Source organism: Lipophrys pholis (genome assembly GCF_963383615.2).
Source record: "Lipophrys pholis genome assembly, chromosome: 10".
Classification (NCBI taxonomy): domain Eukaryota; kingdom Metazoa; phylum Chordata; class Actinopteri; order Blenniiformes; family Blenniidae; genus Lipophrys; species Lipophrys pholis.
The window spans coordinates 13,201,725-13,220,529 of record NC_137640.1 but is presented as its reverse complement, the minus strand read 5'-3'; the positions used below and the strand labels follow the sequence as shown (position 1 = coordinate 13,220,529).

The 18,805-nt window shown below is 40.6% G+C and overlaps 1 protein-coding gene across 1 annotated transcript; it reads right to left on the bottom strand.

The window, feature by feature from the left end:
- Positions 1–79: 79 nt before the first annotated feature.
- On the bottom strand, positions 80–15,469 carry shc2 (SHC (Src homology 2 domain containing) transforming protein 2). The gene is made up of 13 exons (XM_080472817.1): positions 14,482–15,469; positions 10,261–10,331; positions 8,058–8,118; positions 7,775–7,894; positions 7,380–7,433; positions 7,153–7,204; positions 6,917–7,043; positions 5,543–5,723; positions 4,215–4,308; positions 3,072–3,251; positions 2,610–2,944; positions 2,319–2,470; positions 80–2,050 (listed from the first exon to the last, which is right to left on the bottom strand). Exons 1-12 carry the CDS (start codon positions 15,232–15,234, stop codon positions 2,342–2,344), a joined length of 2,157 nt encoding a protein of 718 aa, XP_080328943.1. The 5' UTR covers positions 15,235–15,469; the 3' UTR covers positions 80–2,050; positions 2,319–2,341.
- Positions 15,470–18,805: the final 3,336 nt, after the last annotated feature.

Sequence of the window (18,805 nt, the reverse complement as noted above, 5' to 3'; positions counted from 1 at the left end):
CCCTACTTAAAGCATAGTGTTCCTACATTAAGGATAGTGCGAGTAAGAAAAAAGGAGGCATTTCATACTCTCCTATTTTGCATTAATTTTATTGACAAAAGAAAAAGCTATTCTAGTTAATCACAAAAGAAAAGCTCCAAGAAATTCCTGAGGAAGCTAAACAGAAGATTTGGAAGAAAAATAAAATGCATCGATCACCTTGATCTTACCAAGAGCCTTGCAGTTTACCTCATCTCTCTGTGCATTTATGAGGCTGCTGAGACAATGAAAGAATACATGTTGAGAAAAGACAGAAATGCAAACAGTCTAACAAGTTGGATTTACAAGTATACCATTGGCAAAGAAACAGGTTAAAAAACTTGCAGCACAAGAACCCAAAGGAGCACAAACACACAAGCCAGTCATTGAAATGTCAAGACATGGAAGGAGAACAATCAGTAAAATTGCATTTCCCTGAGTCGGGACAAAAAAAAGGATTGAATTCCAAGTCCAATTTTTTTCCTTAAAATCACTGTACAGGTGTGTCACTTATAGCTGACGTTCAAGCAGGGCTGGATATCGATTAGGGCAACCTCAAGATTTGAGGCAAAATACAAATGTGGACATCACAAAGTTGTGAAATGATATCAGTTTAGCCATTTTAAAGATTATTGGCCTTTTCACACTGTCACTATAGTCATCAGCAATTAAAATGTTTGATACAGATTTGATTTTGAATGTTTATGCCAGATCTTGAACTAGAGGGAAAAGTTTGACAATGTCGACATCTTGATTCGTCATGCGGATTGTCTAAGTTATCCCAGCATCATTATGGTATCACCCAGTCCCACTTCTAAGAAAATATCTTCAACAGGAATACTGCAACAGATGCACAGAGGAAGACAATCAAGACCACAACAAAGACAATACTAATCATTATTCGCCCCAAACTAAAAGCAGCTTAGATTACTGTTCACGAGAATAAGAGCTTCATCATCCCGAAGTTTGTTCATTTATTCATTGGCATGGCAAGAAAAGTAGCCTTTTGCAGTAGGAGCATAAATGCACATTATATACACTCTGACACAGATGCTTGTCAGTGTAGACATTAAGGCACTAAAGTTGGGTGGAAATAGATATACATGGAGTTTGCTAAGGACTTGGCTGTCAACCCAGGTTATAGTATTCCCTACAGTGTACAGTGTGATCAATAATCATTACAGGCTTGCTTAGCACACAAACTCACCAAGTTATAAATCAACCGCACAAACAGACTGATCAAGACGAATGTTATGAGACACCTTCTATAGACAATGTATGCATTTCCAGGGAACGATATATATATTATGACTGCATATTTCTTCATGGAATTTGACGCTGAACATATAAATTAAAGCAGATTAATAAAATGTGGCTCTTGTATAAATTCAGCACTGACTCATGTTCACCGTGCATCCTTTGTGCCTTCTCTACATTCCAATGAGGCATTTCTGCATAATACAAAGTCACTGAGTTAAAATTTCTTGCGTTCATCCCGGAAACGAACAAGATTTTTTTTTATCTTTCCATTTCTGCTCCAACAAACCTGTGATAGTTTTGTTATGGCGCAGTCCATTGTTGGCAGAAAGAATGGCCTGTGACTGGGCAGTCCTGTGAGTCATGGTTTACTGGAAGGATTCATGATTACAGGCTTTGCAGGACATTTCTTCACTGTGCATCAAGTCATCTCATGAGTTCCTGAGGTTGAGTCCTCCACAAATAGTTGCCAGTTCATTTTTTTGACTTTGGGTGGTTATCCAGGCCTGGCATAGGTCAAACTGTGACATCTGGTTGGTTTATGTTTGTAGCTGCATGCTCATGAGTATTGGTCAGATGAGGAGTATTTTGGTTTTTTCCAGGTGGCTGACAGGCAGAGAAAGTACAGAGTGGTGTCAGATACCTCATGCGCCATAGCAGGATTGTCCTTGGAAAAAAGTATCAGGAGAATCTTCTTGTCAGAATGAATTATCGTCCCATCGAAATTGTTTCCATGGTCAGTTTTATTATGGTTCATGGGCACACTTGGATTCAGCTACGGAATGAGGCAGAAAAAAAAGATAACACAGTTTGAGACAGTAAGCAACATGTCCAGTATTACCTTCTGAAAATTGATGCTCAGCTCAATGACTATTAAAAGGAACTTTCAATGTTCTTTTAGTAAATATGTCAATATATCACTGTCAGCTTTAGTTCTATTAAAATACGTTTATTTGACCCGATTTTATTAAATAAAAAGAAGACGTCAAGTCAAAATGAAGTTTTTCCCCCTCATGTTCCCAGAGTACATGTTGCAAGCTTACCATCCCGTGCAGGACCAGGATTCTCACAGTTTCCTCCTGACCACTTGCTTAAGATGGAGCTCACTTTCTGCAGCGACAATAGGCAGCTCATTCTTCAGATGGTACGAGATAAGGTGACTTATACTTTCAAATAGCATGTCTTTGGTCCGCACCTTTATGAAGAAAAACAAAAGTTCATCAGTGCAAGTGATCACATTGATCTTTAAAAGTCTGACTTCAAACTAGTTTTTGCTTTAATCAAAAACATCTTCGATGGAGATTTTATTGAAAGCTACTTGCTGGAAGACTCACCACTCCCTCAGGGTCCACCAAGAGCAGGTGTTTAGGAAGGCCACAGTGCATGCCGGTCAGCACATACTGCCCTGGGTTTGTAGTGCTTTCACGAACGAGGAAATCTCCATCTCGTACCAGGAGTTTCTCCGCGTCTCGTCGGCTCATCCGGCTGTGGTACCACGTCTCCCTGCGAAGCTGCTCCTCATTTGGGGCGACAGGAGCTCTACGTCGTGGTGGGCTGGGCCATTGATCCTCTAATACACGAATGCCTCCTCCTCTTCCTCCAGCCTGAGCACCAGATCCAGCAGCTCCTTCATAGGCCTCGTGGAGCTTTAGAGCATCCTCAAAAGGCCCTACAAAGACCACAACATTTCATAAATACAGTCTTTCCAGTATTTTCCAGATTAGAATGTGAATTTTATATATTTTTTTAAACCAATCATGCTATGTGAATATATCATACTAAAATTTCAGACTCACTCATGTCAAAGAGGTCTTTTTGGGGACTATCGGGTGCTCTTGCCCCTCTATATCTTTCATGGCCCTGCGTATATGATTCCAGATTTTCCAGACTCTGGGTGTTTACATACTGATGCTCCTCATAGTCCTTACTGCTTGGTGGCTGACCATCAGCACACAGGTAACCATCTGATGTCACACCTGAAAAACACAGATACACTCATAAAGCAACTGTCTTATTAGCATGTAATTACCGATATTTGTTGCATTTCAGTGGAAATCACATTTTGACAACCATCCATCCAGACAGACCAAAAAAAAAAGTGTTTTCAAGTCAGGGCTACGAGACGGTTGCGAGTTTAAATCCAGGCCAAGCTGGTCTGTGTGGTGTTTGCATGTACTCTGGTCTCCTCTCAGTTTAAAATTGGGTTCACCAACTAACCAATTGTCACCAGTTTTCCAGTAGGTGTGAATGCGAGTGTCTGAGTTAGTCCTGTTAGGGACTTACGACCTGTCCAGGATGTGCCCTGTCCTTGTCAATATTCAGCTTTAATCAGCTCCAGCTGCAGTCCTGAAGTGAATAAAGCAGTTTCTAAGATGGATGGATGGATGAAAGTTAAGGCTTGAATATAGTTATGAAACTGTTTTTGTTTGGTCCTTGAGGAAGACACTTTACCACTCTTGTTCCCTCATGGTCTGTCAGATGTTTTTCGTTCTCAGATATGTGGCATTGATAATCAGTCTACTTTCAGTGTATTAAATTGCTCTAATTTGACCGAATGATTATGTAAATAACTGACTGACTAATTTAGTACTATCAATAAATTATTTTAAATATTTGTGATATGTTTAAGTGTCTTTTTTTTTCCAGTTTAGACAAGAAAAAGTCCAAGGTTTGCCTTCACATCAAACATGACAGTTGTCATTTTTAGTGTGGTTGAAATAGTTCTCTTTAGTTAAGTATTCACTCTTTAAGAATCAAAATGAGAGTTTCTTAACAATACAGACTTTCTTCAGAACCATAATGATAGACGAAGCAGTCATGTGGGCAATTCTTTGATGTGGATTGGCTAGAAAGATCCAAAAACGTAATTTTCTTCATGTGAACCACCCTGTCATTTCCCCCAGGCTGTTATATCCTCTGTCTGCCACACGGTGTCTCACCTGAGTTGAAGGTGGTCTCAGTGTCCCAGTGAAGTTCATAACACAGCTGACCAGGCGGGTAAGATGCTTGTTCTCTCCTTGCTGGTGAGCCCATCTGCTAATACACACACATAGTGTACTTTGTACTTTTTCGTCTGAATAAAAGACAGATTTCTGTCATCCCTGCTTAATGTTGTTGTAAAGCACTATATGTGAAACATCAGCTCACACGTCACCACATTGTGAAGCCATGTTGCAGAGAGCAGAGGGTAATGGGTTTTTTCACCTGATAGGCAGCAGAGTGGCTTAATATATTTATATCGTCATATCTGCCCATTGCAATTACGGTGCAGATCCATCAGTGGGGCAGTAATAGTATTTTGCCCATGCTGCCATGTTTCAATGCACAGAATGAGGACGGAGCAGCGAATCAGTCATTACATTTATGAGACAAAAATGTATCCTGAGCGTCCAGTAATACCCTGCAATTACACACACAGCACTCGATGATGAGATGTATCATATGAGATGATTTGAAATTAAGATTGTGCATCTGGCTCATTTGATAATGTGGCAAAAACCAGTGGTAATTAGGATTTAAGCAAACAACACTTGTGGTGGAGGGGTTTTCCTGGTATTTTGTCTTCCCAGTGTTTGTATTCCCATCTTGTTCCCAGTGTGTTTTGCTTTTAGTGTCCTAGTCCTTAATATTGGTGATAATTTTCTTGTCATGGCATGGGGCGTATTAGGCAGTAGGTGAATATTTTGCTCTTCAGTGTGTTAAAAAACAACAACAATGGAAAACTGGATGTTTAACTTGATGAGTTGATCAAAGGGTTTTAGGTTTTAGCATTGTTGGAGTATTCCTGGTGATCAGTATCTATCAAACTTTGTCCAAAGAAGGAAAAGTGTTGTTGAACCAAATGACAGTCAGTTTCAGTCAAAGCTCATCGGTGCCATTTGTCCCACGAAGGAAATACCTTGCAAGTTCCAGAACTTCATAAATCTGCAGCACATCTTCAGACGTTTGAGTTGGTGTGCCTCAACAGGCTGTTTTGACATAATAAGGAGGTTCCATACAATATTAGGTCATAATGTTATGACTGAGCAGTATAAGTCTGCCTAACCTCCTGTCTTGTCAATCTGTTATTTTTTTCCCCTTTTTGTCAATTCAGCCTGGATCCCAGGCCATTACTTTGACTTCTTTTTACTTTGGTTTTGTTTTCTCCGCCTTTTTGTGAGATTTGTTTTGGCGTGTTACCAAAAAGAAATGTGCTACCTTGAAACTGTGTTTGCGTTTAAGACAATCTGAGTCAACAGAGCTTCCACAACCATGCAGTTACACTCACCTGTGCTGCTGTCTTACTCTGTGGTTGTGTGTGGATGTGACCCAGGAGGGCTCCACTGTGCCTCAGTCTGGAATCCACAACCCCCCCAACAGGAGGCTCCTTTCCTGGGATACTGTTGTAGTAGTCATGCTCAGATAAGTCTTCCTCGTCCCCCCACAGAGGCTCCTCGGCCCTGACTGACCTGAAAAAGGAAATACTGAATGTAGAATAAACAGCATATTTATATGCAGACCTAAGTAAGGACAGTAAAAATTGTAGAATGGCAAGAAAACAACTTCTACATTGTTTTCAGTATTTACAAAAAGAGACAGGGAGTCTCAAATTACTTATGAAACGACATCTTCACATCCAAATATGATCGTGGCAGCGAGGCAAGGCAGCACACCTGATTCACATAAGGTGCTGCTTAATCACCTCTCTGCCCATAAAGGAGGAGCCGCCCAGACCAGGTGGGCGGAGACGGCCCAGATCAGGTGGGCAGCAGCAGTGGAGGTGTGGGAAGGGAGGGGATGGAGGGGGGGGGGGATAATCACCTCTCTCCTCATAAAGGAGAAGCCTCCCAGAGACAGCGAGTGACAGGTGGAGCACACAGACACTGATGGAGAGCCTGAAAGAGGCTGTGTGTTTGTGTGCGGTTTTGAGTTAGTTTTGATTTAATTTAATAAAGTAGTGTTTTTGGAACATCCGTCTCCGTGCCTCTGTGGGAGAACCCGATGGTGGCAAACATGACTGCCACAATGATCTATACAAATCAGCTTGAGGATTGCCACCAAACGGGAGGTAGATGTTCATTTGAAACCAGAAAAATATATGTATCATCACTGTGAATACACATGCTGCTTGGTCACAGCGCAACAAGATATGTGTTTACAATGTTACAAAATACATGTGAAGTAATACAAGTACAATGACCAAATCTTTTTGTAATAAATATCAAAAAATAAAAGAGCTGTATACTAAATCAGGTTATTGTGGCGACAAAGCTTTCATTCACGAAGCCTTGCCCGTACTGTCTTTAGTGTAAGAAAGACTCATTAGGAAACTTCATCCACCTTCACTCATCTCACTTTCCTGAGAAGTAATCAGTGTTTTTATTGTCCTTCACAGCAAGGAGGTTGTTTTGTTGAGATATTAATTATTTTTATACAAGGTATATGCTCTTTTTTTTTTTTTTAAAAAGGTTATGCTAGAAAGATTTTACACAAAACTGTCTTTTGATTAACAAGCATCCATGAAATCTGTGACTTACTATTTTGCCACTACTTCAGAAAAGTCACTGATTTTGAGAACAGAAACAAAAAGTCAATTAATCCTTTTTAGATTTTCTTAAAAAAACGTGTTGTTATTTTGATCTTTGAAAGTATTTTTCTTTACCTTTCGACGGATGCCATGGTTTTAGGAGGACTGTGAAGATACTGTTTGAACTGCAGCTCAAAAGCCTGGCCGATGGTGCTGATCACACTTTGCGCTAAACCATCGGCGCACTCCAGGATGTGGCAAGCTGAAGAATAGACACATTGCTCCATGTTTAATAAACAGTGAAACAAATCCTGTGTTGTTACATTATGAAATGAGCTGTGAGGCAGAGGCAGATTCTTTGCAGGGTGTACCTCTCTGATTCACAGGGTCCTTGGCTACATAGGCAACATAATCAGGTGTGTCCTGCAACACACAGAAGGAACACTTCAATTAGGAAATGCATAAATTGAACATATACAGCTAAGGCCCACCATCATAATGGAAATCAATCAAGTGCAATGAGTAAAATATACACAGACTACTTTTTTTATTTTTTTTAAACTTGCATGTAGAGTGAGGAGTGAATTGCTGCACTCACAGTGTCTCCTCCAGATGCAAACGAGATGGACTGCATCGGATGGTGTGCTATCACCTGAAACAAATCCAACAAAGTAAAAGTTCACTTTTCGACACAGGTTTGAAAGAATTCCTGCAACTGTAAAAGGTTACATGCAAGAATCAGACTGTAAATACAAGTTGATTCAGTACTTTCCCTCCTATTTAATTTGTCACTGCAGAAACACGTCAAAAACTCAGGTTAGGTGTGACATCCCTGAACAATATTTGCACCAGCAGTAAGAAAGAAAGAAAGAAAGACCTCTATGCCACCACAACACCGTTATTCTAATTGTTATTAGACAATACTATCACAAAAATACAATTGGTTCCAGTATAACCAGTGAACAAGCTTATGGTGATTAAATATGATCTGACCTGACGAGTGGTAGGGATAAGAAGACCAAGGCCATCGATAGAAATATTGACTGCAATGCTCATCCCTGCAAATCGCAGATTACTCTTTCCCATGATTGACTGGAGAGCTTTGTTCAGGGCCTGCAAAGAACGAAAAGTAGAAACGACCATAATATAGTTTTAGCTGTACATATATGGATGTTTGGTGCCGGCATATTTTCCCACAGGTTGAAAAACTGATCTGATAGATTTCATTTACCTAGTGTGAGATAAAACATGCAAGGCAGGATGAGTAATGTACTACCTTCTTCCTCCAAGCCCCCTTTCCTCCTGGCACAGCATCGCACAACCTGTTAATGGATTCCCTGATTAAAAAAAAAAAAAAAAGACATTTTAAAGTTCATAGTTCAAGGAGAAACTATGTCAATGCACTTGAAATCATAAGTTAACATCCTCAACCACATGAGTCCAGGACAACCATAAAACTACTACATTATGATAATGAAAAACCTTCATTTTGTTAATCCTGCACCAAAGTGGTGCATTGCCTTCCTTCATTTGAGGTCATAAGATCACAGATTCATCACAGTACAGCATGCAGGAGTCAGTTCACATATCAGACAAACAAATCAAGTGTCGAGAAAAATATAAAAACTTGTGATTTTTTAGTCAACTTAGAAGACATTACTATGAAGCTAAGTGAAATGTTATATGATAATTCACGTAATTTCTTTTTTTTACAGTGGTTTTCTCTGTTGTCTTAGTGCAACTTTGGGATGAAGCTGCTCAACTCCTGGATATGGCTGTATGATGACTATTTGAGTTGTTTGTCCTGTGTATGTGTCTGGTAGTGGGAGTGAGGCATAACATGGATTTCAGGCTGGAGCTCACGCGCTCTCTGCCAGGGGACAGCGGGGACAGCAATCGAGAAGCCAGCTGCCCCTATCAAGTAGCTCGTAAATATTTAAAAAGCACTGTCCCATGCCCCGTCTCGAGTAAAGGTCTTCTCGGGGATTTGTGAAAAACACCACAATGTTCAAATGACTCATGCTGATGAGCCGGCAGAGAGAGGTAGAGCAGTAAAGAAGAGCTGTTGTTTTATCTGTCAGCAGTCTTAGTATGTCTCCTGCAACAAAATGCCGGGCCTCATTATCACCAGCATTTCTGTTACACGGCACGACACAGAGAGCACTGTTGGTAGAGAGAACCCTCTTCCAGTCCAAGGACCGACATACATTTTTGTAATTCTGAAATTAACTTTATGTTTTGTTGTAGTCCGTATGGAATTTATTTCCTCGTGCATCAATTAGAAAGCTGAGGACGAGTTGGACATACAATTGCTTTTACATGTAACTTTTGGATCGTATCCATCAGAATAGTAAATAATCTGAACCATTAAACAGTCAAAACACAGAACTATTGTTCCAGTGTGATGCAGAATTTAGACGCCTAAACCCAGTTCAATCTGCGTCGAGCAGGGACTCTCTACAAAAGGCCATAGTAATTTAGACTGTGAGTGTAAACATGATGAAAGCTGACAATCAAGTCAACAAATACAAAGATGCAAACCCAAAACAGCTTTCTCATCAGACAATATCCATGTCCAAACAGGTGCCATGCAATCAATCGCATTCCAACAAAACCAGAAGTCGAGGTGCTCATTTGGTGCTCACTATCTCTCTTTGCTATTGTTTTGTTTTGTTTTGTTTTGAGCATCTCTCCAACCTCCCCCTCCTCAAGAAGTTACAGCCGCAGACAACATCCAGCAGGGTGCTTTGGTGGGGACCACTGCAGCTTTCCACAGTCATTAGCGAACATCATCAATAATACATCTCCCTTTCTATCACTCCATCTCGCCTGCCTCCTCCCCCCTGCACTTAAGCCATGGATGCATGGTGGGCTCAGATTACAGCCAATCGATTGTGAGAGGGAGGAGGAGGGTGGGACAGAGCGAGGATGGGCCAGAGCAAGAGAGAACGATGGGTGAATATGCTTCTCCCATGAGAATGAAGATTGCCAAGAAGCCTTGCTTTCATAACAATAACATCACATGTCGGCCATAAAGCACAAAGCAACAGACACACTGAGACCCTGAGGTATAGTTTCACACATAAACATACAATGGCATATCATAGCAGCGAACACAAATACAGCAGTCATTTACTTTTTCTTTTATCTCCTAACCAGGACATATACCAAAGTCATGTTGAACTTGAGACTTTTGCATTGATTTTTGCTCCTTATACTTTCATTGTTGTTGTTACTAAACTAGATTTTCCCCACTGAGCGCATATAAATAGATATCAAGAAATCTGGGCTGTCAATTAAAAGAGTGAGTAAAGCTCATACGATCCTCAAAAGGTATGTGTTTTAATTAAAAGCTACAGGTGTCATTCTATTCAATAAGGATGTGTGACATCGACAGCATCGGATTTTTATAGCATGATTACAACTGTCAACCAATAGTAAAAACCCATTAGCAGCAGTTTAGTATGAATTTCGCTTACCTTGTAACCTGAGTCCGAGTGTTAAAGTCCAGGGAGCGCATTGACTTCAGCACCTCAATGCAGCCCATGTACTATGAAGAGAAATAACCAAGAAATAAGAAATAACGCAAAAAGAGACAAAAGGGTTGTAAGTAGATTTACGATAGTGGCTGCAGTTTGATTTCAGGTTGAACAAATGATCCCACATCTCGTTTTCAAATACACAACCATTATTGATTTTCATAATAAAAAAAAAAAATGATAATAACTTTCAAAAATGTCCCAAATAAAAAATGCTCATAAAACGTCAACAATGATGGATTGCTTTCATTTGAAGAGCAAAGCATAACACATTATTAAGAATCCATTATTATTGTGACTATTTCCGATATGCAAAATCGACTCCCCTGACAGATCACTGAAGAGCAAACCAGTGAAAATCTACCACATGAGCAGCTTCCCAGTGGATAACAGGTGGAGTGCTAATGGCGTTTTAACTAGATTATTAGCAACAAGAGCTCAAAATCAGGGATAAACTGCTGCTTCTGAGCTCTCTGAGTATCCAGAGCGTGTGAGTGTCTTTTGGTACGCTATCGAAGCATGTGAGATCACATCATGAATTACTTCAGAAGTTAATGTCCTATTATTGAAGGTCTGAAAAAAAATGTCACAATGAAAAAATATGTAGATATCCACAGGGCAGCGAATGTAAACAAACCATCTGTCATAATCACACTGTACAGTATACATACCTATCCTGTTAAAGACAAGGAGGCAATTCAAAGTCAAAGAAATACATAAAATTACATTAAAATCATAGTAATAAAACAAGATATTAAGGAAATAAAAGATTATTTTGAAAGCAAACGTGTAAAGCATTGAAATGAAGCTAAAACAATGCATTTAGAATAGTGTGAAATTACAATGATTAAAATGAGTAATATATTAAAATCATGACATGCTGCAGTGTTTCTGTTTGGGTGTTTTTCAGGGGGTAATAGGCAGCTCTAGTAATAGCTCTGAAGTGGTCATTGAAATTAAGGTCTGAGTCAATAAATACACTAAGATTTCTAGCTTGATTTTTTTAGCTTTTAATAACATGGATCCATTTTAACTTCGTAGTTAAAAGGTGCGCTGATCTTTGATCTTTCATTTTTGGGGCCAAAATCGATCACTTTTGTTTTGTCTGGATTGCGCTGGAGAAACTTCTGGCACATCCACACATTGATTTGATAAAAACACATACTCAATGAAAGTAATGGACTGCAGTTATGTGATGACACTGAAATATAAAGTAGTAGAACGTAGTCCTTATCTTGTAAGTAAGATTTGAACCAATCGAGTACAGTGCCAGTAAATCCCAGCTACTGCTCCAGGCTGTCGAGCAGTATGTTATGATCAACTCTGTCAAATGCAGCACTGAGATCTCGCAATACCCACATGGTAGTTATTCCAGTTATTCACTATCTGCAGTACATTTGGAGCTATACTATGAGACGCTTTTTTTTTGTAAAATGTTTTGTTGGTGACTGACAACTGTCTCTCACTAACAGGCTTACTGATCACTCACCCCTTTCACCAAGAACAGTATTGCTCTGTGTATCCAAGGAGTAGAGGCATACCCAACAACTGTAGATTATACATAACATGTGCAAAAGAGATAATCACAACTCATTGGCATGCATGCCAAGGTTAGTTCTTGCAATTGTCAAGTTGGATTAATGGATCTTGGGAAAACTTGTCAAACCAAAACCTCTGCCCTTACATAGGCCCATGTTACATGTTTTATTTGGGATGCAGCAGTTTCTAAAATCTGACCCACATATGAAACTTATTTGACTCAATTTCACTTCTGAGTCAACATGTTTGTGAAAAAATTTGATTCACAACAAAATCTCTAGTTAAAGAAGGATTTGTTACATGGTGACTGAAAAAAGGCAGTATAATAACTCTGAGTATTCACCTATAGTAATTGGCCCCTGCCTTGTAGTCAACAGTACATTTCTCAGACTTGGAGAGGCATGTTAGATTATGTACAGGATAATACTTCTCCAAGCTCATATTGGCTTTAATAAACATTCACATGTACAACATCTGCATTGTATCTAACTATTCTGCACTTCAGCTTATCATCAGTTTGTTTTTTCTCCACAACAGTCGTAAACAACCACATACACAGAATGAGAAAGAGGGAGAGGACAACCTTTGCGCCTCAGAGCTTAATGAGCTTAATAAGATTTAGAGATGAGGGAAGTCTTCCATCAGGAAAATTGTCCCCTTTTTTTTTTTTTTTTTTTCCTATCGTGCTTATAACCAATGCAGCCTTTGTGAGACACTCATCTAATGATCCAGCACATCCCTTCCTTTATAATCCTATCTGCACTCTGGTTGCTTTGGCACACTGTTGGTATGACTACAGGGATCCTGCTTTCCAAGAAACATTCCTCTGAAATGCAATGAAAGTGGCATCCTGTTTCAAACTCTGTTTTGTCATGGCAGCTTTCTTTGACATTACTCATTGCTGTTTCACAGCATATCACTACAGAAAATGTGTTGAGCTTCGGTTTATGATCTAGTATGCTATAATCTTAGCCGGAAGGCAAATACAGAACAGCAACCTTGTGTGTTGTGTCACAGTAGGGTGACCAGATGAAAGTAACTGTCAGTAAATGATTACTTTGTTGTCCCTTTTTTTCGGTTCAGTTAGTACACTAGCCTCTTGTTCCTATATTGTGAGAAGTCATCACAGAGGATTTTGATGATGATTTAATTCTGGAACCTCGATCATAACTCATATCAGTCATATTATTGGAGACACGAATGACTTATCTTCCAAATGCTTCATACAAAACTATAAGGGAAGAGTACATGATGATTGCAGCATGATTTTTAATGTTGTATGAAATGCTGCTAAAAGCTTTGGCAACTGCAGCACCATGTTTGATGGTCGCCGTAGAGTTTGGCCTATCAGTGATGGCTGATAGAAGTCTGACACTGAGCCTGAGAGATAGAGAGAGAGAGAGAGAGAGAGGCACTGCATTGCCCACTATGGGAGCAATGCTGCTCAGAAATGGCCCAGCTCAGCAGAAATCTATTGTCACTGTGACACTAATCTATGCAGAACATACTCCTCCCTGCATAGATTTAACAATGAAATGCATACAAAGTACTGCTTCAGTAGGCACAACAACAGGCATGGAGGTTGTACCTACTCAACATTCAGACATCTTCCTGACTGATCCCCTCTCACATCACATGATGCAAATAACTATGACCAAACGTAATTAAATATAGGAATGAATGGTGCCTGTATGATGCCATTAGACGGTGTGCTTGAGCCCCAGACTAGGCTAATCAAGAGACATGTCATTACTTTGAGGAGGACAAGAGAGCCCAGGGCCAGAGGTGAACGGTCATGGGGGATTGTTAAGAGGGGATCATTGAAATTGACGTCAAGATGTCTGCTTCAAATGGAAACCTTTTGTAAGCACAGATCACTATGTGCACACAGATGAAAACATTTATTGTAAACATAAAATGATCAATTTAATCTAAAATAATTTCTGGGCAGCCACACCTAAATTCCTTTATATGCCATTATCATATTTCTTTGGTTTAACGACTGACGTTTATAAAACATTTTAAAGCTTTGAGCACAGTGAGATGATTAAATTAGTGATAAACTTTGACATTCAAAAGGGATCAAATCCGACTAATGTCTTGCAACCATGAAAGTAAACAATCCTGAAACCACACAAAGCGCATTTCTCCTTACTGTAGGAGTAGATAATCACACAGAAGTATCATACAGTAAAATGACAAATTATTCTTTATTTTAGTAAAGTGTGTTGCATCTTGGCGAGAGGCCTGATTCCAGTTTGTGCTTATTGTATCTTGGTTTATCATTCTCCACCCTGAAGGCACTGTGCTATCCTGGCACAGTCCCCCAGCAGCCACACCAAGACATCTATCTGGATTAAATTATGTATACCCCAGTCCTTGCAGCATGAGCTGCATAACAAACTGCCTAGTAGTGGTGTGTCCTTTTGTTTCCTACCCTGATAGAACACCTTTAAGGTGGCTATCAATATTCTGTGACAGTTCAAGGAGCACACGGACAGATGCCAATTGTTCCTGTTTGTAAAAGAAATATTGAATTCAGTTTATATTTAACTTCCTTCAACAGAGATATAGTGCATATCTTTTGAAAAAAAAAAAAAAAAAAAAGGTCCACCAACTTACCCTGACAATATAAGAAGCCCCTTGTCCTGCAATCTTCTTGTCTGGGTGCAACCAGCCTTGAGAGGGTTTGTGGATAAAGCTGCCCTTCTGGTTGAGGTCCTCTCCCCCTGGCCACATGCCCTCCACCCTTGTCCTACGATTCATTCCTGATCTGGAGCTGCTCGAGCCCCCAGGGCTCATCGTAACCTCTGTGGTCCCAAATCCATGCCCCCCAGTAACCGCTCGCTGCCCCCTTATGGCCTGTAGAGAACATGGGGTGATGCAGACAGGGTCACAGGAGTTAAGCACTGCTGCAAGGCTGGCCACTGGACCGCTGGCTGCAGTAACTCCGCCATGTGATGAAGACGAGACAGAAGACTGGGAGGAAGCAGTTGCTGCCTTGCCCGAATCCTTGCTAGAGCTGGAGCTGGAACTGGAGTTGGATGGGCTCCGGCTGAGCAGTGAGTTGGAGAATTTCCACTGGGGCATCTTTGGGATGAGCATGCAAAAGGTTGTAGTGGCATCCTGTTCCCCATCCAGGCAAGGGGAGTCGGCCAAGGCTGCTGCTCCAGCAGAGGAGGAGGACCTGGCACTTGGGTCCAAAGGAGGCAGAGGAGGCAGAGGAGGCAGAGGAGGCAGATGAAGACTTTGGGTGGAGGAGGAGACCACCGGTGTGGCCACAACTTTGCCGCTCATGGCTAAGCTCTGCATCAGGTCGTCGGAGGAGGTCACAGACTCATTGCGAAAGCGGCCATACTTTGGCTTAAGGAGCATGCCCGGTGGAGCCGCCTGAAGCAGGAGCTAAAAGGGGGGATAACTGCCAGAGGACGGATGGGGAAAAGGAAAAGGGGATGGGGAGGGGGGTGAAATGGAGGAAGAAAAAACTATACAGAGAATCTTCTGGCCCGAGTCCTAAATCCTTGTCAGAGTAAACTGTATAATGTCTGGTCCTCTCCCATTAACACGCACGTACACATGCTGTCCTGCCGCTCTCCTCTCTGTCTGCGCTGGTCTGCCTCCTTTTACTGCCTGAGGCAAGCTTGCTCGTCTGCTCTCAGTCTGTCTCTCTCTCTTTCTCTCTCTGGATGATGTCATTGGTCTATTAGCCCTGCCCTGCCCAGCTGCTCTCAGACTGTATTAGCTAAAACACATCTGCCTGCTGAACCACTCTGCTCCCACACACACACACACACACACACACACACACACACACACACACACACACACACACACACACACACACACACACACACACACACACACACACACACACACACACACACACACACACACACACACAGCAGAGCACCTGTTTCTGCATAAAGAACATTCAGAAATTCATTGACTGTATCAGAGTTATTTTATTGTTGTACTTTTAAATGAAACTTGTATTTCCAACCACTCAGAATAGCCAAATCAAACAAAGTGGCATTTAACAGAAGGGATCAGATGGGGTGACATTATGTTTATAGTTTGTTGACACAGACTCTGTGCTCCTAATGAAACACTATTAAGAAAGTGTTCCTTTCTTCTAATTTCTGGTGTTTGTATCAAACTTAAGGTAATTCTTTTTTGTTTTGTTCACACACAATTTCTTAGTTTCACCCAAAAAGGAATCTGATTATAAAAAGTGGAACTACCAAGTCATTTATTAATCTGTTTTGTTTGCATTTTAATCTCTGCATGCTTCTTTTACTGTTGCAACATTTTCTTTAATTCACAATAAGCATTGTTCCTAATTAGCATTTGTAGAAACATTAAATACATGCAAAGAACAAGAATGTGCACAAGAATGATAAACATCATGCAAAAGGAAACACTAGGTCAAAAGCCAATCTTGAAATTCAACTAAGGAATTGATTGTAAGTGCATATGTATGCTGGAATGAAATATCCAATTAGCTAAAAAGGAATTTTATGGGTCAATACGTATGTTTGCACTGGTGAGTGACAAAAACAAAGCAAAGAAAACAATGAGCCCCATGGTATCACCAGAAAGAACTGCATGCAACATAAGTTATTAATTCTTTAAGAATATCCACAATATTTTCTTGTCTGTGAAAAAAGCTTCCTTCTTAATTGCATATAAAAATATATGTGTTTGAGGATTTTACTTCCTGGTTATTGGTCTCCTCTTGCCGCTTCAGGCTGTGTTTTCTCCTGATTTACAGCGATGGTTTCATGAGCGGGGCTATCCCCGCTCTCATAGTGCAGTGTGTATTGCATGCAGTAAAATGTAGGTGTGCATGCTCAGACTGTGGCTACATTCATTCAGATCACAAGATTTTTATGCCTCGTGGGGCTTCCAGCCCGAAGCCCCACTAACAAAGTAATTTGGAAGCTCAGAGCTGATTGGCTGGAGCCAGTTTAGGAACTGCTGCTTGATAGCACCAGAGCATCAAGCTCTGGTGCTGGTGCAAATGCCAGATTATGCAGCTAGAAACTGGAGGTAACTGGTGGTAAACTGAGTAACGTGGTGACTAAACAATTGGAGGAGGGTTATATGTACAATAAATTGCTTATGAACAATCAACTTGCTGATAGGTTGGCGGTTGTAATCCTGCCTAGCACGCAGTAGACCTGGATTTCATTCCTGGCAGAAGTTTTTTTTTTTTTTTTTTTTTAAGCTATCTTCAGTGCTCAACCTTTTCACAGGATCGGTGCCTATATGGTTGTCATAATGTAGTGTCAAAAAAGTTGTGCACCCACTTTATTTTGGCATTCAGTTATGTCACTAAATGCCACTGCTGTCATTAAACCTGAAATAAAATCTTGCCCCACCAAGTATTTACATATAGAGTTGTCACTATGCAGGACTAAATTGTAATATAACTGTAGGGATTTCCGCACTAATATGCTTTTTGTGTCCATGCTCCCAACGGTGTGGGACCAGTTACGTGCTGAAAGCGGGGAAGAAAATCTTGCCTCGGATAGTATGGTAATCTTCACACCTTGCCACTGAGGCAGGCACAAGAAATATAGTATTTTCATTGATGTTCATCCGCTATTTCTTTCATTGAAAAAGTATTGAGAGGTCAGAAAGGGGCAGTCTTTGTTTCTTTCCAACAGATAGACCAAATGTTTCCCAAATCTTCTTATCCAAATGACATACTATTTTTTTTCAGTTTGTACACAAACAGTGTATAAATGATTCAAAAATATATTTCAAAGTAATCTAAATTGCATTGTTTTTGTTTTGTTTTATACCAGCATATTGACTCAACAGTATGTAATAACAAGCAAGGATCAATATAGCAAGGCATATGCTGTATAATAACCACAGAGTATATCAAAAGACCAGATACCACAAAAATGGTGCTCCAATCCTAGCTGATTGGCTGGCGCTGATGTCGGCACTGCTTGACAGAAGAGAAACTGCAGTTAAACTGAGTGACGCAGTGACAAAACCCTTGTAAGAATCCCCGTTTCATATGAATTTGCGGGTATTCTTGTGGTGAAGTTCTCGCCTTTCACACGAGAGGCTGCAGTTTGATTCATGACACAATGTTGTGTATTTTACATCCATCCACCCACCATCTACGTATCTTTGATACCACTTATCCTGGCGGGAAACACCCCCGACAGGTCTCCAGTCCATCAGAGGGCAAACAGAGACAGACAACCACACACACTCACATTCACACCTTGGGGCAATTTAGCGTCACCAATTAACCTCACGTGCATGTTTTTGGACAGTGGGAGGAAACTGGAGTACCTGGAGTAAGCACACGCTCATACACGGGAACAACATGCAAACTCCACACAGAAAGGCCCTGGGCTGTATTTGAACTCAAGGCCACTGTGGGACAAATGCTAGGTGTGAATGCGAGTGTGTGTGATAGACTGGCGACGGGTAAAGAAGATGAATGGATGGATGAACTCGGCTGAAATAAATCCTGCCGCACTAAGTATTGAAATATAGAAATGCCACTGCTCATACGGAATCCAAGTCTATAAACATCCACCCTATCCTATCTGTTTGAATTGTCTTCCAATGTAGCCTCCCAGCAGCCTTCCCAACAATCAGACATCTCAGCATAATATGGTACTTTTAGCTTCTCAGTTTCACCCTCCCTGATGACTAATCCTCACTCCCTGTCAATCCATAGTCGCTCTCTTTGCTCTCTCTCATAATGTCATAATGTTCACACAAAGGTAGCACAAGGTATCAATGTGAAACACAGGGTGAGTAAAACAACACCTTATAATATTCCTGTTTTTTGTCAAAGACATGCACCACCAAACATGTCAAATTATGAATTAACACATCAGTTTGTTCACTGACAACGTGGACAATATACAGTACTAACAAAGAAATCAGTTAGGTTCGCCCAACTAAATACAAC

Bases quoted from the DNA above. Each gene is read 5' to 3' on its own strand.
- shc2 (XM_080472817.1), bottom strand. From the start codon at position 15,234: ATGCTCCTTAAGCCAAAGTATGGCCGCTTTCGCAATGAGTCTGTGACC. The intron at 10,332-14,481 runs GTAAGTTGGTGG...TTCTCTTCATAG, and splicing joins GGGCTTCTTATATTGTCAGG to TACATGGGCTGCATTGAGGT. The intron at 8,119-10,260 runs GTAAGCGAAATT...TTTTTTAATCAG, and splicing joins ACTCGGACTCAGGTTACAAG to GGAATCCATTAACAGGTTGT.